At 43.2% G+C, this 20,714-nt stretch overlaps 1 protein-coding gene across 28 annotated transcripts in view; it reads right to left on the bottom strand.

The window, feature by feature from the left end:
* MYCBP2 (MYC binding protein 2) overlaps positions 1-20,714 on the bottom strand; it is a 384,804-nt gene that overhangs the window by 216,505 nt on the left and 147,585 nt on the right. For all 28 annotated transcript variants that reach the window (XM_008178543.4, XM_008178544.4, XM_008178547.4 and 25 more), the window contains 3 exons: positions 11,841-11,966; positions 11,623-11,750; positions 3,535-3,626 (listed from right to left, as the gene is read on the bottom strand). In XM_008178543.4, coding sequence (XP_008176765.1) covers positions 3,535-3,626; positions 11,623-11,750; positions 11,841-11,966 — 346 coding nt within the window. The remainder of the gene's footprint in view (positions 1-3,534; positions 3,627-11,622; positions 11,751-11,840; positions 11,967-20,714) is intronic.

The raw sequence follows: 20,714 nt of genomic DNA, 5'->3' as shown, positions 1-20,714 counted from the left end.
TAGACATATCCTTAAAGCCAATGGATGTCGATGCCTGAGGGTTTCCAGAGGTCCGAAGCTCTTACGATCCATGAGCAAAGGCTCACCCAACCTGGATGGGATCAGGAAGGGATGTCATCTTTTATGACGAGACTTGGACAGGGATCTGTCGTTGTGATCATGAGAGTGCAGCCTGCTCTCCAGGGAAACCATTAAATGAGGAGTCCTTGGGCTTAGCAGCAGTAGCCTCCACTCCCAAGCTTGTGCTTGGAGCGGTGCTGCTTAACTGATTAGGGGTATGGAACTTCCGTATGAGGACAGATTAATAAGACTGGGACTTTTCAGCTTGGAAAAGAGATGACTAAGGGGGGGGGATATGATAGAGGTCTATAAAATCATGACTGGTATGGAGAAAGTAAATAAGGAAGTGTTATTTACTCCTCCTTATAACACAAGAACTAGGGGTCACCAAACGAAATTAATAGGCAGCAGGTTTAAAACCAACAAGAAGTATTTTTCCACACAATGCACAGTCAATCTGTGGGACTCTCTGCCAGAGGATGTTGTGAAGGCCAAGACTATAACAGGGTTCAAAAAAGAACTAGATAAATTCATGGAGGATAGGTTCATCAATGGCTATTAGCCAGGATGGGCAGCAATAGTGTCCCTAGCCTCTGTTTGACAGAAGCTGGGAATGGGCAACAAGGAATGGCTCACTTGATGATTACCTGTTCTGTTCATTCCCTTTGAAGCCCCTGGTATTGGCCACTGTTGGAAGACAGGATACTGGGCTAGATGGACCATTGGTCTGACCCAGTATGGACGTTCTTATGTTCTCAGGACTCTGGGCATTGTCCCCTGTATGGGACATACAGGGGACAATGGTATGGGGAAAGAACTATACCATAAAAGCTAACAAGACTCAGTAAAACTATTTACAACATCTGTTTAACACATTATAGACAGAAATCTGGGGAAATCTGTGAACATAGGGATTCTGACTCAGGCCATGCAGCGTAAGAAGAAACTGGAGAGGCATAAGTCCCCCACTCCTCTTCTGCCCTTAGTCTGGAGCACAAGAACAACTACTGCGTATGTGTGGGCCAAGGGACACTGCTTGTTAGAATTTCCAGACTTGGATCCATCATGTGCATGCAAACCCACATCTGTAATACACATAGGTGCCAGCACTTGAAAAAGAACCCGGACCTCAATCAACTCATCAGTTGCACAAGTGCATCTGACAGGAAACTGGGGACCTAGGACTCAGACTTGTAGGGGAGACATTATTGTGTGAACTGGTGCTTATGTTAAGTGTGATAGAAAATTTTGCTTGGAGAGCTAAATCTGAATTAAACAGAGTAGGGTTGTAGGGGTTTCCTTTTTTATTATTATTCTACATCTTTAAGGAAAGTTCCTAGACTATAAAGAAGGGGGAGTTACTTACAATAGATTTTCTTTGAAAATATACATTTTAATGGATTAACAAGCCTTGGAGGAACTCCCATAGGTGTACATTTAAGCAGCTGCACTCAACAAGGAGCAACTAATAGTGTCTCCATGAGATATTCATGTTGTCACACATTCCTTTCAAATGGGAAGTGAAAATACTCCCAAAGTAGCCAATTTGTTGAATAACGTTTAGAAAAACCTCAAGTCCGTTGAGAAGGTGGGACAGGTGAGTGGTAAGCAAGAACGTGCTTCTCTAAAAACTATTCAGAAATGGGAATTTATAAACCTACTCCTAAAATACTAATCATAATGCATGCCCTGTCACAAATCTAAAAAAACTAAGGTATTATTAAAATGATAATTTAACAGTTTGCAAAAGATAGTAAGAAACAAACAGGATGAATATTACTTAAACTGTATGATTTGGATACTTTCAAATATATGAAGAAATAAGATACCTCTGAAAAATGCTGAGAGAGCAAGAGAGACACACACAGAAATCAAATTTTAGGAGGCAGGTCAGGTCTGAGCAACTCTAACACAGAAAAATATTCTGTAACTCTGTTGAGCCAAATTTGGTTTCTTGTCTGAAGGATGAATCAAAGCAACAATATCTTGGGAAAAGTGTGCAAAGACCATGTGGAAGTTTAGCAAATCTCATTAACGGACATTGGTTAGAAAGCTAGCTACTTCAACTGACTTGAATGACATTCAAGGTCTAGGTAAGTACATTAAACTGTGAGAAAGGTAGTCAGCCAGTTATTTAGACACAATTCCCCATGAAGAAAGCAAAACCTGAGTTAATATCAAATGAAACAGAAAACTGGGTGTACTTTCAAATAGCTTCAACAGACCCCAGAGAAAAGCCTAGGAACCTTTTCAAATTACATTTATGGAAAAAAACTTCACAACGGGCAGGAGGGTTAAGTGAAAAATATTGGCAGGATAACTGATTGTTCATAGTAGGACAGTCCCTACATTTGGAAAGTATTTAGGAATTAGTAGCTCCCCTCTTATTTGAAGAATATAATGTAAGCTTAATTATCTTTTAGACAACCTCATTATCTTAATTTGATGCTATTACTACCCAGTGACTTTTTTTTTTTTAAATGGGAAGTGGACTGTTTTAAATCCATTAAGTATTTCAATAACCCAAGGACAAGTTATAGGAAAGAATCTTGCCTATATTCAGAAAGTTCATGAAAGGCCAAAGCAGCTGCAATTGAACTTTAAGAAAAGATGCTTTTCATTCACACGGACAGTAAGTAAGGCAGTCAAAGCAGTTTTTTGTAGATCACTTTCTATTTGCAATTATATGTCCTCCTGGTTACACCCCTTTTTAGGGTGACTAGACGTCTCGATATTTACTTGTTTGTCCCGTGTCCTGACTGATGTTCAGTCGGGACGCGAATTGTCACGATATTTTGCCCTCCAGCGCACAGGCGGAGGGGGCTCGTGCTCACTCCACCCCGACTCCGCCCCCTCCCTCCCCATTGGATCCCTCCCCAATTTCCGGCCCTTGACCCGCCCCCAGCCCCGCCCCCTCACTGCCCCATTGGATCCCTCCCCAAATCCCCACCCTGGCCCCGCGTCTTCCCCAAGCATGCCGCATTCCTCCTCCTCACCCCTCCCTCCCAGGCTTGGGCTAATCAGCTGTATGGCGGCGCAAGCACTGGAGGGAGGGGAGAGAAGCAGGATGCAGCCCCCAGCTCAGGGAAGGTGGAGACTGAGCGAAGGCGAGCTGCTGCAGCTCTCTAAAACATATTCTTTATCCTTTAATCAAATCGACACAAAATGTAATGTCTACATTCCCACCGAAAAATAAAAGTAAATGTGTTGGTCTGGGAGGGGGAAGGCTTTCATTTTTCCATTTGATATCTCAGTCTCCCTATAAAATCTGAACTGGGTTGTTTGTTTTTTTTTGGTTGCTCTTTTCACTCTGTTACCTTTCTTTTTGTTGAAGATAATAAATGAAACACTGCATGTTAGAGAGTCTAACAACACAGATTACTTAGCATACCTTCAAAATATGTTTAAAATGCATACCAAAAAACCCCAACAAGACAGTAAGCCTCTTTACAGAAAGTAAATAAAATGATTTACCTAGCAGCACAATCATACGCCAAGACATCAGTTTCAGCAAGAAGGTCCCCATCAGTCTCATGATCTCCCCCATCTGGACCCAATTCAAACAACTGCAAAAATAAAGTAAAATATTTCTCCATCTTTACAAATTTCATTCTCATTTGCTTGTCATTCTTTCTTGCCTCTGTCTATAGGAACACTATTGAACAATGTACTACTATTAGTAAATATACAAAAGAACGGGTATTTATTTTACAGTAACTGTAGTTCTTGGAGTATGTATCTGTGTGGATCCCACTCTAGGTGACTGGAAATCAATTTCTCATCTAGAAAGTGGTATTGAGGAGTCTTATCTGCTAATAACTAATGACTGTAACACTGCCTTTCCAAACCTGGCTTCTAATCTTGCTGTCAAAAAAAGATGGGAGGTAATGTAAAGGACTTTGTCCTATTTAGTGAATATAACAAGGGCCTAGAAACATCTAAAGTATGGCCTTTTTTCTCTCCTGGACAGAAAGAAATCTTTAGACTAATTGCTTGATTTAAAATGAAATGTGAAACAACTTTGGGAATAAACTTAGAATGAGGTCTCAACTCCACCTTTTTGATGAAACAATACTATTAGCCATGAAGGCTTGGAGTTCACTGACACATCTGGCTGTTGTGATATCCACCAAAAAGGCCATTTGGAGAGTAAACTGGTTAAGAGAACATTCAGAGAGGAGGTTCAAATTCAGTTGCCTGAGACCTGCAAGGACAATGTTGAGATCCCAAAAGGGAGGGGGCTCCCTAACTGGTGGGTTAAGTGTGACTCAACCCTTCTAAAAATCTAGAAACAGAAAGGTGGGAGAATACAAAGCATGACTGAACCAGAATGTGGCATACTGAGATTGCTGCAAGGTGAACTTTGATTGAACTAATGGAGAGGCCAGAGAGTTTCAGTTGCAGAAGGTAGTCAAGGATCTTGAGGAAAGAGGTCTTCAAATGTCACAGTCATCCTGGGTTGTCCAGATAGTTCTCCTCAAAGTGAAAAGAGATTTGCTAAGAGGATTTCTTATACCTGGAATGAATAGTCTCTTTAGTAGACCTTAGCCAGCCAACATCCAGGCTATTACATGCAGTGATTGTACATCCAGACCCAATCTGTCCCCAGCTCTGTGATGTTGTTTGTTCAGTCCTGAAGTGATACAAGGCCAGAGAGCTGACATCTGGAGAAAATCTGTTAGCTTCTCATTGACAGAGACAGTTCTGGCTATCAGGATCAATGTAGCTGCATCTTGTCTGATTTTCCCCATAACCCAGGGTGCCAAGGGCATCGACAGAAACGTATATAAGACCTCAAAAGCATGGTATGAGAAATTCATCTTGAATGGATCTTAGGCTCAGGCACCCACAGAGCCACAGGCAAAACTTTGCATTTTCTCTGATGGCAAATAATTCTGTGAGGATATTCTCCACTGCTGAAACATCAGTGAGAGGACGTAGCTCTTCAGAGATAATTTATGATTGGTGACACATTGACTGATGAGAAAGACTACTAACTTGTTGGTCCCTGGAAGACCACCAATTGGGGTTATCCCATTAAAGTGACACCATGTTCATTTTCTGGTTGCCTCTTAGTGAATGGGCAGCCCTCTGCCTGTTTACATAATACATTGCAGATGTGTTGTATAGAAAGATCTGTGTGACAGAATACTTTAAAGCTAGGGGAATGCTTTGCAGGCCAACCTAATTGCCTTAAGTTCCAGGACGTTTATATGGAGACTCACGTCCTTTTTGGACCATATTTCATGCATTTAAAAGTGGTGTAGGGTGACTCCCCAACTTGTTCCCGGAGCAACTGTGACAGGTGTCTTTATAGATGGATGTGTAGAGAACATTCTGGGCATACATCCACCAGTTTAGTAATAAAAAGATATAAGCTAGGACTACAATATGTGCATGCACTTGATGTTTTTTAAGTTGATACACAAAGCTCAGACAGTCCCACAACGGATGTGAGTGATGTCTGAATAGTAGTGTGACAAGTGAAAATCTACACATTGGCTAACAGTTTGAGACAGGTTTGTATTGGGGTTGATTGACAGAATGGAATTTCTCTTACGGAAGATGTGTATTTGCCAATTTGGAGGTGATTAAAGCTCCTATGAATTCTACTGTCAGTGATGGTTGGAGTGACAATTTGTTGTAGTTTATCAGGCCCAGCTCTTTGAACAGACTGAGGATGGTGTTCAGGGCTGCGGTGATATCTTGCTGCTTCTGATCAGCCAATCATCTAGATATAACTAGACACAAAAGCTTTGTTTTCTTAGATATCAGCTACTGCAGCTAGACATTTAATACTCTCTGCGATGTGGCTAGATCAAGTGGCTGTACTTTGTATTGATAATGATTGGGCCTACTGTGAATCACAGATACTTCCCAAGGGTCAGATAGATTGAAATGTGGAAATATGCTTCTCGGAGGCTACTGGTCCAAAGCTATGAACCAGTATTGTGCCAGTAGAAAAGGGATGATGAACGGGTGCACTGCCATCCTGAATCTGAGATTGAACAAATATATATTCTATCTTCTGAGGTTGAAGATACGATGAAGACCCCCTTTCTTCTTCACAATAAGGAAATAAGGGTACCTGAATTCCATAGTTACCTCCTCAATGGCTCTCGGGCAAAGCAAGGAGGCCACTTCTTTCAGCTGACTCTTGTGGGAAGAGTTCCTGAAGAGTATGGGGTTGAGGTAGGGTCTGGAACTGCATCACGTACCCACATAAGAGGACTTCTAGTACCCATTTGTTGGCTCAGGGGTTACTCTTGACCTTCAGGTCAAACCCGCTGTCCCAAAGATGTTGTGGGGTGGATGGTGACTGTGGCAGAAGGTGATTTTCTTCCAGGCTCTGGGTTTATTCCTCAGAGAACCATCACCTCCCATAATATGCTCTTGCTGAGAGTGGGAGGGTGCTGGTCTGAGGTTGGTACCTGGAGGGCATCCATCTTGAGGTCAGGGTAAAAAATCCTAGTGATCCAAAAGTAGCCCTAGAATCTTCTAATAATTGTATTACCTCAAAAGTCAGGTTACTAAACAAGTCAGTTCCCTCAAAGGGTAAATCTTCTATGGTAAGTGTACCTCTTCTGGGATACCTGAAGCCTTCCTCACTCTATCAGCTATGGCCACGGACCAATCTGGAGTATCAGAACCATCCATAGCTGCTCATATAGAGGTCTTTATCACTTGCCACCCTTCAGAAATTATAGTCTTTAATTCCTCTCTGGGCTCTGGAAGAAGCTTCTTCACGAAGGGAGATACGTTGTCCTCTGTCAAAAAATTGTATTTAATGTATTACACTTAGTAATTCACTGTGTATAACACTCAATTTGCTGAGCCTAGTTGGAGTGAAGTGGAGAAGCAAGCTTTCCTCCCAAAGATATCCAACTTTTGGGGGGGTCTTTAGCTCTGGAAGTAGCCTCTAATGAGCCAAACTGTCTAGCTTTCTCCTGAACTGCAAAGACCGCCAAAGATCTAAGGACTGGATGTGTGCAGAACTGTAAAGCCTTTCTGTAACACTTACTATCTCTTTCCCACTTGGTTGCTAGTTGGGGAAACGGAAGCAAGAGTCCTCCAGTGAGCTTTAGCTGGCTCTAAAATGCCTTCATTTTTAAGCTTCGCTTCCACCAAGAACAGAGGATACCAAATAATTTAGGGGCTGACTCCTTGATCATTGAGGTCTCAATCTCAATAGCATATGCAATTTTTGAGAAAGCAACTCCTGAAAGACTCTGAAATCATCTAGGGCTGGTAAAGGGGCAGAAAAAACTATATCATTAGGAAGGATAATGATCTTTGGGAGAAGTTGAAGGTTACTGGTCTGGAGGCTGGGAACCTGACTCTTCTTCATCCATCTGTTCTTCATCACTAAGCCAAAAAGTTTCTGATGGAGGTCTTGAAACTGAGGCCACAGGAGAATAAAATCGCCTACATTTTCATGATGGTCAGGAAGGAGACTCACTTCTAGAGGGTGGGCCCCAGAAAGCCCATTATGGCCCAACTGGGATGTTGCATGGTTCACTTTGACCAGATTGGGCCACTGCCATCCATGTGATGGATAAGATGGGCCCTGAAATGAGTGTTCTAGTCTAGAACCATCTCCTGATCTTAGTGAGTGGGGAAGTGAAGATTGCTGTTGGGATGGGGTGGGGGTGCTGATGTGGTACAATCAGGAGAGTGACCAGAGTAGAAGATCTCCGTTATTGGTGGTGCTGATCTCTGAGGTGATGTCAGTATGGGGAGCTGAGATCTTTAAGTTGGTGCCAGATGAAGTGCCCTCGGTAGAGAGGGTGATACTGGAGAGAAAGTAGCATCCATTAGTAATAAATCATCAGTGCCTTAACTGCCAATGCCAGCTCTGATGTCAGTACTGAGATTTTCAGCACTGAGGCATCTATCCCAGTCCCAGGTACTGGTGTAGCCTTGAGACCCTTTGATGCAGAGTCAGAGATTGAACTGTGTCACTTGCCCCTATAGTATGAAAGGGCATTGTGCTCAGTAGAGCTAGGAGAAATATTTTTGAAAAATTATTTATTTGCTGGAAAATACAGTTTTTGTGGACTCTAAACTATTCAAGAATTTGACCCAAAATTGACCCAAATAGTTTTGGCCCAAACTTTTTTGGGGTGGTGGGAGGGGTAGATTCACAAGGGCACTATTCACAAAATGGCTGGAGGAATCAGAGAATATCAGGGTTAGAAGGGACCTCAGGAGGTCATCTAGTCCAACCCCCTGCTCAAAGCAGGACCAATCCCCAGACAGATTTTTATGCCAGATTTTTCCCTCAATGGCCCCCTCAAGGACTAAACTCACAACCCTGGGTTTAGCAGACCAATGCGCAAACCACTGAGCTATCCCTCCCCCCAGGAGCCTCCTTTATAACCTTTACCCCAATGATTAGGGAAGTCACCTAGATTGGAGGTTCAGGTCCCTGAACCATGAAAGGCAAAGGGGGGGGGGCACTTGAACCTGGGTCTCCCACATCCCAGGTGAGTGCTCTAACCCCAGCGCTAAAGGTTATAAGGAAGGTAAGCAGCAACACCACCACCACCTTCTCCTCCAGCTATTTTGAGAATCTAGCCCTTAATTTTCCTTTGCCTTTATTTTAAAAATGCCCAGAAACTAAACATTTCATTTCAGGACAAATCAAATTCAGTTTTTTGTGGGCTTAAATTTGCTGAAATTTTTCAATTTTGGTTTCGGTTCAACCTGAACTACAATCCCCCTCCTCCCCCCCCCCCCCCGCCCCGAATTGCCTGTGAACCAAAATAAATAAATAAATAAAATCAGTTATTCACATAGCTCTAGTGCTCTTTTCTTGGGAAGAGAGCAAAGAGAGAGGCACTCTTAGGCCTCAATTTTTCCTTTCTTTGGGGAAGGCCACTGCTGGGAACCCTGGTTAGTCTGGTGCTCTGATACCTTTCGACAGTACGGTTCCAGTCTTCAATGCCAGAGCAGCCATTAGTACTGAGGTGGTCCTTGGCTGCCGTTACTTATAGCTTGTGGGTGCTGGGACAGATTTTTTTTTTTACCAGTACCAGTCTTGGGAGTCACACCCAAGCTGACAGACTGGGATACAGAGGTTGATGCCAGTTCTTCTGGATGTGAACTTCCTCCCAAACAGCTCCAGAAGATGTAATTTCAGCCAAGTATCCCTGAATTTTCATGTGCTTGAGGAGAATGATGGGCAGATGGAGCATCAGTCGGGCACATGGCTCTCACTGATAAAACAAACAATGGCTATGATTGTCTGTAAAGGGGTGAATCAGTCGTAAGACAAGCACAGGGTTTAAAACACAAAGGGTTTGAAATCCACCACTGAAGAGGTTTTGGCACAAAACGAAAAATTAATTTTTGTTTTCCTTCTTCTTAAGGGTATTGAATTTAAGGAAAGCTTTTAAAAGAAAATGAAATAAAGGGGGAATTTACAGGAAAATAAAGCTAAAGAAGATGTGCTAGGAAGTAGCAGGCAGACAGAGTTTTGGCCTGCCTCACTGCCATGCACAGTAAGAGGGAACTGAGAGATGCTGGCAGGTGCTCTGCCCATTATGCCATCAGGTGAGGAGGCTCTGAGGCATGCAGGGCACAGGTGCAACCCAAAAAACACTGCTGTTCAAAGATTCTGATCTCACATGCACGAGGCATATGCACACCTAGAGAGTGATCCACAGAGACAAATGAAGAATCTTAGCTCTTACTGATCACTTGTAGTTCTGATTCTCTGCACCAATCCTAGTCATATGGCAATCCAATCTGTTTATATGGGTACAGTTTCAGTTTTCCCCTCTAGAAATGTTATTAATGATCAGAGCCTGTAAATTTCCTTAAATAGAGCCTCTTAATAATTCCACTTGTTTGAAAGATGAAGAAGAGATCTCAGGCAGCATAACTAAGTAACTGATGGCATCTGAATGACATCCCGTGAACCAGAAAAAACAGGTTTTAAGTAAATTAGATAATCTAATTTGTTCCTTTCCTTTCAACATCCTCTGAAGCATTTCTGAAATCCCTATGAACAACAGGAATTAATAATTCACCAGGATAAAAAAAAATCAGTGAATGACCAAAAAAAAATCGTATTTATGGTAAGATTCATTAACTCAGAAAAGTATGACCATCTTGAAACCTGGATTGTATGAAGTTACATTTGAGTAAACCCATAATAGAGAGTAATATTTTGAGTAACTCACAGAAGACCTAGAAAGTGGAAAAAAATGGTTTGTGCCTTTTTGCTTCTGTATAATGAGTAAGTTCTTTTAAACAGTTTTTTTTCCTGTTTTTCCCCCTTAAAAATATCAAGTCTCTTCTTCATGATACATTAATTGAAATCAGCAATTTCAATACTGACATCAATGGGGCTACTCAGTGCATAAAGGTAGTCAACAAGCATGTTTCTAGGATCGGGGCTTAAGATCGTAATCTCTTTCCGGCACAGATGGTATCCTCTGTGTGCGTTTGCATCGGGCCAGATCAACTTGTAGGTCAATGAAAACATTTTGACGACATTGAGTTCTTCTGTCATGACTAGGAAAGAAGACAGGACTTTTTGGATGTTATCACTATCTTTCTGGAAGCTAACTACTGCAGCTTTGATAAGGGATGGATGGGTTCCAGAAAATTCTGGGAAGCTTTTTGGAGAACCTATGTTGTCTCATTTTCACATAATCAAAAGAATCAGTAAGAATTATCATTAGAAAAATCACTTGATTTTACTGCACAATTTAGCAAATGAATGGCAATTATTAAATGCATTATTTTAACCGAGTGTTGCCCTCAATTGCCTTCTTTTGGAATAGCCTAGTACTCAACAGAATTTTGTTTATAGTTTTTCGCATGTTTTGGTTAGATGGCAACCTGTATAACCAAGTCTATTATTTAGGTTTTAAGGTTTGAGGAGCCTGATGGCAGTATTTTCAATAACACTGCACTGAGTTTTGGAGAGGGAGAGGAGAAGAGAACAATATAAGGGTCACTCATCCCCAGCTATAAGTATGACAGCATGATCTTATACAATATTAAAGTTTCTAGTAGCCCAAGCTGTAATGTCTAAGAAAAGAGTATCACCAAAATATCACCTCTTCAAAAATACTATCCGAATTCTTCTTTCATACTGAATAATACAAAAATCACTTCAATGAACAAAGTTTCTAATCACTTCACCCACCATAAATGAAGAGCTCCAAAAGTTAACAGAAATACTACTTAGAAATTTAGGACAAGTGGTAAAGCATTTAATTTAAATTTGGCCAGGACCTTAGTGCCAATACCCCTGTTCTTGAAAAAGTTGCATAGGATTTTAAAGATGAGTGGCGAACTCTCAGTTTTATATCTCTCCCATACTACCATCATCATGGGGCACTGAATCAATATTGCCTCAGTGAGGAGCCCGATTCATATTCTTCTGTGGGTTTTTTTCTTTATTTTTTGATGGACAGCTTTTACAATCGTATAGCATGGCTCCTTCCACCCCATTAGTATAATCATTAAAAAACCTTATCAATTCTAAATTACATTTCTAAACCCGTGATCTTAAAACAGTATGTTTTGAAAGAGATCATCTCTTACCTTTATTTTAGCAGTGTATTCACCCCTACCTCCAAAAAGGCCAAGACCACCAAGTAAAATGTCAGTATCGGCATAGAAGCGGATAGCTTCAACTGAATGGGCTGAATAACCCCAACCTCCTCCATGACCTACAAGGAACAAATAATTACAGATCTATATAGAACCAGATTTGTGTAATGAAAGTCTGTTTGTGCAGCAAGATTATACTGAGTACATACTTTCAAATCTGTTAACCACACTATAATCTTCCTTGGAATAAACTTTCATTACTGCTTGAGTCTCCTCCTCTGTATTTGCTACACCCATTTTTAAGTCCTGCATAGCAGCCAATGTATCAAGACAACCTGAAAGAAAATAAAAAGTAATATTCAATTTCTGTAACTGGAAACCACAATTGGTGGAACTTTGATAAAAAGCGGAATGCTCCTAAAGAAAAAAGTTATCAGCAGCACTAATATCTTTCCCCTCACCTACATAAACATACTGTAGCAGAAGAATAGTACTTTGCCTCCAATTATGCTCAAAGAAGTCACTGTGGTAAAATACATAGCCTTACCACTGAAGACAAATCTTTTTACTAAGAATTTGCTCTCAATAAACTAAGAAATATTTGACTAAACGTGTTATGTGGACAATGGCATACAACCTCTCAACAACAGCCTTACATAAACATTCCTCCTTTGGTGTCAGGTATGCTTTACATACATAAGTGAAATGAAGAGCTAAAGCAGAAGTTTCTCACCTGACTATCAGTCTCTACATATTCTTATCAAATGGGTCAAGACTCAACAGTAAGATCAGGATGGAGAAACTACATATAGAAAACAGATTAGCTGTAGGAACAGGCATCCTAGCTGAAGTTAAGTATAGCTCTATGCACTTTTTAATCCATTTGAGAGAGTCTTTGCTTAGAAATAGAGCTGGTCAGAATTTTTCTGGCAAAATTAAGTTCTGTAGGAACATGCTGATGTGCTAAAGTGAAATATTACAGGGTCAACAGCTCCATGGCTGGAGTCTTGTCTCTGGGGGCTGTCAAGTTCCTTGCTCCATGGCAGAGAGCCTCCCACCTCTCCATGCAGGTCTCTCAGGTGTAAAATGTCCATTTTTGTCTATAACACTTCAAGGTAGATACCTTCATTGAGTGAAGGAGAATTATCAGCACTCTGTACGAATGAAAGAGTCTATACAGATTAGGAAATTATCCTCCAAATGGTCAGATTTAGATTCTGCAACTGACCTCCATTTTATTGGGAAAGAGGAAGCAGGTAAGGGGTTTCTCCTTGGACAACTCTAGGAGTTCTAAATAGTGTTGTTGATGTGGCCATGTGGCAAACTGTGAAAATATTTTCCCTCTCAATCTGGTGCAATATAAAGGAGTCGGTTATTCTCTTGCCACAAAGAGGTCTATCTTTGCACGGCCAATCAGTGAAAGCTGTCGCTACATATCTAGTTTTAGAAACCACTTCTGCTGGTCTTGTATTCTTCTACTTCACAAAGAAACAAAATGTATGTAGAAGTATGAATCCTTCAAATTTAGAGCTGCAAACCAGTCATCTTACAGCAATGAAGGAATGGAGATCCCCTAAAGTGGTCATCCTGAACTTCAAGTTCTTGATTATTATCTTATTTGTTCCTCAGGTATAGACTGGGTCTCGGACTTTCTACTTGCGGATGAGAAAACAGGTGTAAAATCTCTGTTCTTGGTGTTCTAGTAGGACTTATTCTATGGTACCTTTGACAGGAGCAAGTCAAATTCTTCCAGGAGGACCTTCTCATAAGAAGCGTTTCTGAAGAGGGATGAGAGGAGAGTTGTAAGTAGGCCTGGTGCCAAACAGGATGGAATGTGTGTCAAGGACAGTCTCCCAGATCCAGCAACTGGAAATAATCACACATCAGGAGGTATAAAAGAAGGATAAATGAGGATTGAAAGGAGGGAACAGAATGGAATTAGATGGGGAAAATAAATGAATGTGTCTATTGGGTGCACCATCAAATCCACTTCTTACAAACAGATGAAGTGGTCTGGGTTGAGGATGCTTGCTCCTTTATTGCTGCTAAGGCCTCTTCTGATAAGTGGGTCTTGAAAGGGATTGGAATCTTCTCTGTGAAGAGAATCACTGCCAAATTAAGACTGTCCCATGTGTGGAACATGAAATTGGGTAAGGATAGTAGGGGTCCCTGAAAAAGGTCAAGGGCTAAGACAACAAGATCTAACAGTAACGCTAGTGGACTTCATTTTCTCTAGAACCTTGTTAGCTGCACCACTGAAGAGGTCCTGGTCTACAGATAAGGCCTCAATTCTCCCTTAGACTTCTAAAGTACACCCTGAGGAACAGAGCCACTAGTGCCTCCTTAAAGCACTCCTGTAGCCACAGAACTGATGTTTATATTAGACACATCACAGGCCACTTTAAGGACATGCTTGGCTATAATGCAATCCTCACTCACAAAGGAATTAGCTGCCTGTTTTCTCAAGTCTGAGGCTGAATCCAGGATGGGGTTTCAAGGCGTTTCCCAGACCACATTAGGAATACCTTGCCATTATAGCCTGGCAACTTTCCACCCTCATGTCTAGGGAGCCTGAAAAATAAAACCTGCATCGAAAGTCATCCAAGTCTTCTGCCTTCCCTATCTTCGGGTGCTGAATAAAGAGATCTGGGCCCTTTTAATCCATCCTGGGCTGCAGATACCACAAGGGAATTGGAGACAGGCAGTTACCCCAAAATGGAATTCCTCAAAGAGAATGGGGATACATACAGAGTGTTCTACTACAGACCTGTGAGGTGGAAGTCTGATTCAACCACAGCTTATGGCTAATGGGGATCATGGGTTTTTTTCCTTCTGCCTGGGTCTGTAAGATGCCAATAAGAGAGCTGTTGACTCCACTGTAAAAGTACCTTTTTTCCAGATTTAGGCTCTTCATGTGAAGATGGCAAACTGTCTGAAAACATCAGGTGATGACATGACAATAAATCCTATGTTTTCATCATGTGAGGTGATATCTACATTATATCCATCAGCAGATTTGTCAGTGTCCTAAAGGACATCCTCTTCCAAAATATCCCATATCCTAGTCTTCCACTGTGGACGTGTCAGGTCCCTGAAAGGGATAGCAAGCTGAACTGGTATAATCTTTAGGTATCAGAACAGTCAATACTAATGCCAACAGTTGTGGTGTCTTCACCAGTGCCACAGAAGTAGAGACATCTCTTCTAGAGTGCAAGTCAGATGGTGCCCAGGGTTTTAGTTTAGCTGCTTCAATAAGGGCCTAAATTGACTCTTGTATGAAAGGCCATGTAAGCAGCTGTACAGGATCTTGAAGCATCTCCTTCCAGGAGGCAGGCATCTGGGAGAGGGTGAAAAATGGGCTGAAATGTACTGAGACACAGCGCATGGCATTGGGGACCCGTGAGCCTGCCTTAGAATGCACCAAGGCTGTTCCCTACTACTTCCATAAACAGGGAGAATCTGGCCAGAGGGCTGGGAAATGGGTTGCGACTGCAAGAGAAGGATACCAGGATACATGCCAGAAGTACGAAGACATGGAGACACAGTGTCCTGGATACTGGAAGAAGAGAGAGAGCCTCTGACATCAGTGCCAACTCTTCCTGCACAGATTGATTTGGCAGCACTGGCTCCCAAATTGGGATGCTTGGTGTAGAAAAGTGGGTATGTGCTTTTTTTTTTTTAAATACACACATACATACACACATATATACATACACACACACGTTCTCTCATGCCAAAATGTTTCCTCTTCTCCTTATTTTTGGAAGAAATTTTGTGGAGGTAGAAGCAGAGGGAGTAGAAGTACCTAGGGAGGTGGTGGAGTCTCCTTCCTTGGAGGTTTTTAAGGCCCGGCTTGACAAAGCCCTGGCTGGGATGATTTAGCTGGGAATTGGTCCTGCTTTGAGCAGGGGGTTGGACTAGATGACCTCTTGAGGTCCCTTCCAACTCTGATATTCTATGATTCTATAAGTCAGCGCTAAGAAGTAGGGTTGGCACTGGCACAGAAGCAGAGAGTGTACCTTTTCTGGGTGGTTCTGATAGCAAAGGCAGGAGCTGGTGCCAGAATAGCTAGAGCCATCAACGTTGCCATTGGTGCCAGCATCAGGTTATCAGGGCTTCTCTTGGGTATGGTGCTGCTGAAGGGTGCTGACATGAGATAGTGCCTCTGGCAGCAGGCAATGAAACGAAACCCAGATCCTGCAGCCAACTCTGATACCATCAAGTGCCTTATAGGCACAGAAGGCAAGGACCTCAGCAAAAAATAGGGATGCCCTGGGTATGCACAAGACTCTGTTCTGAGGGCAGATATCTTGGCTTCAGGATCTCAGACAACTTATAAGCCTGTAGCCTTAAGTCCCTGCAGGGAATTGGTGTGGCAGCAGCCTGAAGGCTATAACTGAAGGGAAGGTTACTCGCCCTGTGCAGTAAATGCAGTTCGAGATGTGCTTACACCCCAAGTACCTTTGATCGAAAATTTTTGGTAGCAGTCCCCAGTTGACCGGCACATGCACTCTACACTTCCTTGCAAGGAAGGAGGAGGGGGCTTTGGAGTCACATCCAAAACTAACAACAAGGCTGCATTTCAAAGGCAGCATCTGATCTTGAAGACTAGACTATCACACAATTTCTAAAAAAGGTATGTAGTGACATCCAAGTTACAGCCTTGCAAATGTCCAGAACCGAAATGTGTTTGAGCAGCACCACAGAGGTAGAGAAAGACCTCTTGGAATGGGCCAACATCCTAAGAGGAGGCTGAATGTCAGCAGATTTGTAGCACTATATAATACAAGCAGGAATCCATCTGGAGAACCTTTGGGTGGAAACTACTGAACCTTTAGACCTATCCACAATGGATACACAGTCTGGGTGAGCTTCTAAATTACCTTGTTCTGTCCACATAAAAGGCTAATGCCTTCCTACTATCCAAGGTGGGAAATGGACTGACGAGATTTTGGGGAAAATATCAGAAGATGGATGACTGGGTTAATATGAAACTCAGACAACAACTCAGGTTAAAGTTTTGGACATGGACAAAGAAACTGTCCTTGAAAAATACTGGAAATGGGGGTCCACCATTAGATCTCTTATTTCTTCAACCCTCTGAGCAGAGGTAACAGACACAAAAAGGCAGACTTCATAGATAAATTAATGAGGGAAGAGGGAACAATTGGCTCAAAGGGAGGATTCATAAGGCATTTAAATACTTGATTTAAATCCCAAATTGGCAATGGGTTCCTTAATCTTGAGGGGGAAAGTTACCCAATCTTCTGAGAAACCTCAGTTGTGGAATGAGCAAAAAACTGAAACCCTCAATCGAGGAACAAAAAGCTGTTATAGCTGTCAGGCATACCCTGATGGAACTCAAATAATCCTGTCTTTAACTCTAGAAAGTAGTTCAAAACAGTCGAGAGGACGAGTGAGCAGATGGAGAACATCTCTGATCGCACCTAATGCCGTATCTTTCCCAGTCATGAAGGTAAGTGAATCTTGTGGACTCCTTTCTACTGTTCATTAATCCTGTTTTGAGGCAGTACAACAGGTAAGCCTCTAGGCCTGTAATCCATCGAGGAGCCAAGCTGTGAGATGAAGAATCCTCAGGTTGGGGTGAGAAACATTCAACCAGCATCTGGAGAAAGGAGATGAGGAATGGATGGAAGAGTGACTGCGTGACAAACAGCTGGATGAATTAGGTAAGGATACCAGATCTGTCTGGGCCATGTGTGAACTATTAATATGATTTTAACCTTGTCATACCTGACTTTATCAGTCTCAGAATCAGGGAAGGTGGAGGAAATGCATATGGAAGGTGCCACGTTCATGGAACAAAAAAGGTGCCTCCCAATGAGTGAGGGTCTAATCACCCTCTCCCGCCCCCCAACAAAATTATTTGCATTTCTTGTAACAGTGGCAACGAGGTCTATTTTCAGAACTCCCCAACTCAAATATTTGATTGAGCATTCAAGAGTCCCACTCCCACTGAGTCCTGGGAGAGGTGTCTGCTGAGTAACAGGCCATTGTATTTCGTACCTGGGAAATAAGTAGAAGAAGTTACTCACCTTACGCAGTAACAATGGTTCTTTGAGATGTGTCCTCCTATGGGTGCTCCACTGTAGGTGTGTTTGCATCCTTGTGCTGACTGAAGAACTTCAGTAGCAGTGTCCGTTAGACCTACACATTCACTGTCTCTCCTTGTGCCCCACCACTAGGGTAGTTACTGTGTATGGGCTAACTCCACTCACTTCCTTCTCTACCACAGAGTCATTGCCAAGAACTCCGAAATAGAGGGGAGGAGGGTGGGTTGTGGAGCAGCCGGAGTGACACACATCTTGAAGAACCATCATTACTGCACAAGGTGAGTAATTTCTTCAAGTAGTGTCCCTATAGGTGCTCCACTGTAGGTGACTCCCAAGCAGTATCCCCTCTGGAGGGCAGGGACTTCAGAGTCAAGTCAATTACAGATGCCAGCACTGTGGAGCCAAAGATGGCAGGGGAAGCAGAGAGTTTCCAGCAATCACATAATGTTCTGTGAAGGTGTGGATTCACGCCACCGCTCTACAGATCTCTGAGATAGGAACATTCTTGAAGAAGGCAATGGATGAGAAAATTGACCTTGTGGAGCATGTATGAACGGTATCTGGAGGGGTCATACTGCAAACTTGGTAACATTGTCTAATATAGTTTGGAAAGCCTTTTGGCTGATATTGCCCAGCCCATAATGGAGAGGAAGTCTGGGGGACTTCCTGAAAGCATTCATCCTGTCCAGGTAGAAGGCTAGGACTCTTCTGACATTTAGAATATGTAAAATAGCTTCTCTGTCTCGGTGAGGCTTGAGTTAGAAGGTTTGAAGATGAATCAATTGGTTCAATTTAAGGCCATCATCCAAGAAAGGCAGCTAGCAGCAAAGACAATGCTATGGTCTTCCCTTGACACGGCCGATATTGCAGCCAGATACATATCAACAGCGGTAGTGATGCGACATGCCTATGAACTCCACCTGTCGGGTTTCCCGAAGGAGGTGCAGGCAATCGTCAAAGATCTTCCCTTTGAGGGCACTGAGCTCTTTGCAGAGAAATTGTTCACGATGCAACTTGGCCAGCTGCTCAGTAAAATTGTTCAGTTTCAAGTAATTCTCGTAATCGTATTTTGCCATAAGCGCCTGGTAGCTGGTGATTTGAAACTGAAGCATGGCTGAGAAGTACATCTTCTCCCAAATAAGTCCAAATGCTTCTAATCCCTATAGTAGGGAGTGGACCTCATGTGGTGTTGACAGCCATGAGAATTGACAGCGTCCACTACGATAGAATTGGATGGAGGGTGGGAGAAGAGGAACTCTGCTTCTCTCGCAAGGACATAGTATTTTTTGTCTTCTCGCTTGCAAGTCTGTGCAATCGACGTTGGAGTCTGACATATGGTTCTCACAGGGTCGAGAAGGTGAGTAATTTCCTCATTGATAGGGAGGGATACTTTTGAAGAGGAAGATGAGTGAAGGATGTCCAGGAGCTTGTAGTGCATATCCTTGACTAGCTCCAAAGTCCTGGACACCATGGCTAAGAAAGTGCGTCTTGGTGGCTCACGGGAGGGACTAGAAGCCCAAGAGGCCTGGGGGGTGGTATGCAGCCCAGGGGTCCCAGTACGGACACTTGGGTGATAGTGCCTATGGATGGCCATAAGAGGACGGCAGTGGTGGACCATCTGAAGATATGCCCAGGGGCCCTGTTGGTATCAGGTCCCATAGAGGGTTTGGGGGGAGTACAGAGATATCCCCTCCTCTGAGTCCGCACTGGAGAGCAGGGGGAGCATGACAAGGCAGTAGGGGAGACTACTTTGCCGGGCAAAGACTTGGTGCAGAAGTCCCAGTGCCAAGGAGAGGAGACTCGGCATGTCAATTATACAGCGGTCCCTGAGGTGCCGGAATTCCAGCGGTGCCGACTAGCTCAATGCCACAGTGGTGCCAAGGGGTACGGAGATCTTGTTCATATTGGCCATTCAGGTACAGGATGAGGCGTCCGTACCAATGGGACAGCATGTACCAGTGGTACCTTCGAGTATTTGGTCCTGTCCTTCTCTTTAGGTGCTGTTGACTCTGTGCCCATACCCAGTGGGTCTGTGGGCACATCAACAGTGCCTGCCATGGATACCGGGCTTGGCCTGTCTCTGTGCTGATGGTACCAAGGCTACCAAGCATGTTGGGGAGCATTTTCGGCTAGCTCTCAGCTCGCTGTGGGGACTTCCCGCCCTCTTTTTTGACTTATGAGAGGCCGGCGGCAGATTTTTTTTACCCCAAGGCCCTTGGATGTCGAGGGATGTGGGGAAGACTCATGTCTGTGTGGAAACTCTTGGCGCAGGTCCAGAGGTGGTCTGAGAGCTGCCTTCATGGATATAATCCTCTCTCTCTCTCTCAGTTCTCTGTCCTTGGGAGACCGAGGCCTAAGCAACCGACAGAAAGTGCACTTTTGAGGAATGGGTCCTTCCCCAAGACAACGAATGCACTGTGAATGCGTGTCTGTGATGGGGATACCCTTGTTGCAGAAGAGGCACTTATTGATGCCCAGAGAACTGAGCACAGGCCACTGGGGAAGGAATGGCCCCCAAAAAGAAGGATGGAAATAAATAAATAAAATCCCCGCACGCTGACTAGCCTTGTGGCGGGGCACAAGGCGAGACAGCGCATGTGCGGGCCTAGTGGACAGTACTACCGAAGTTCTCTGATCTGCAACGCAGGGACGCAAACATAACTACAGTGGAGTACCTATGGGGACACTACTCAAAGAAGAAGCAGAGTTTAGGATGCAGATGCCTAAGCACAGTTCCAGAGTTTTATTGCTTCAGCACAAAGAGAAGGCAATCAGGCCCCTCCCTATCAATTGATATAGAAAATGCAGGCTATGTTGTCTGTCAAGATCCTTATGGACTTGTTTCTGATTAAAGTTAGGAAACAGACAGAGGCATTCCTGACTGCCTCAACTTGTGGAGGTCGATGTGCAAGAGTGCCTCTTGGGTTGAACATTTGTCCTGAGTGGTACTGGCCCCAGATGTGCTTCACAATCTATCAGTGATGCATCTGTCATTATGGTGATGGAAGG

The sequence above is a fragment of the Chrysemys picta genome, chromosome 1 (assembly GCF_011386835.1).
Source record: "Chrysemys picta bellii isolate R12L10 chromosome 1, ASM1138683v2, whole genome shotgun sequence".
Classification (NCBI taxonomy): domain Eukaryota; kingdom Metazoa; phylum Chordata; order Testudines; family Emydidae; genus Chrysemys; species Chrysemys picta.
This window is presented reverse-complemented; position numbering and strand designations above follow the sequence as displayed.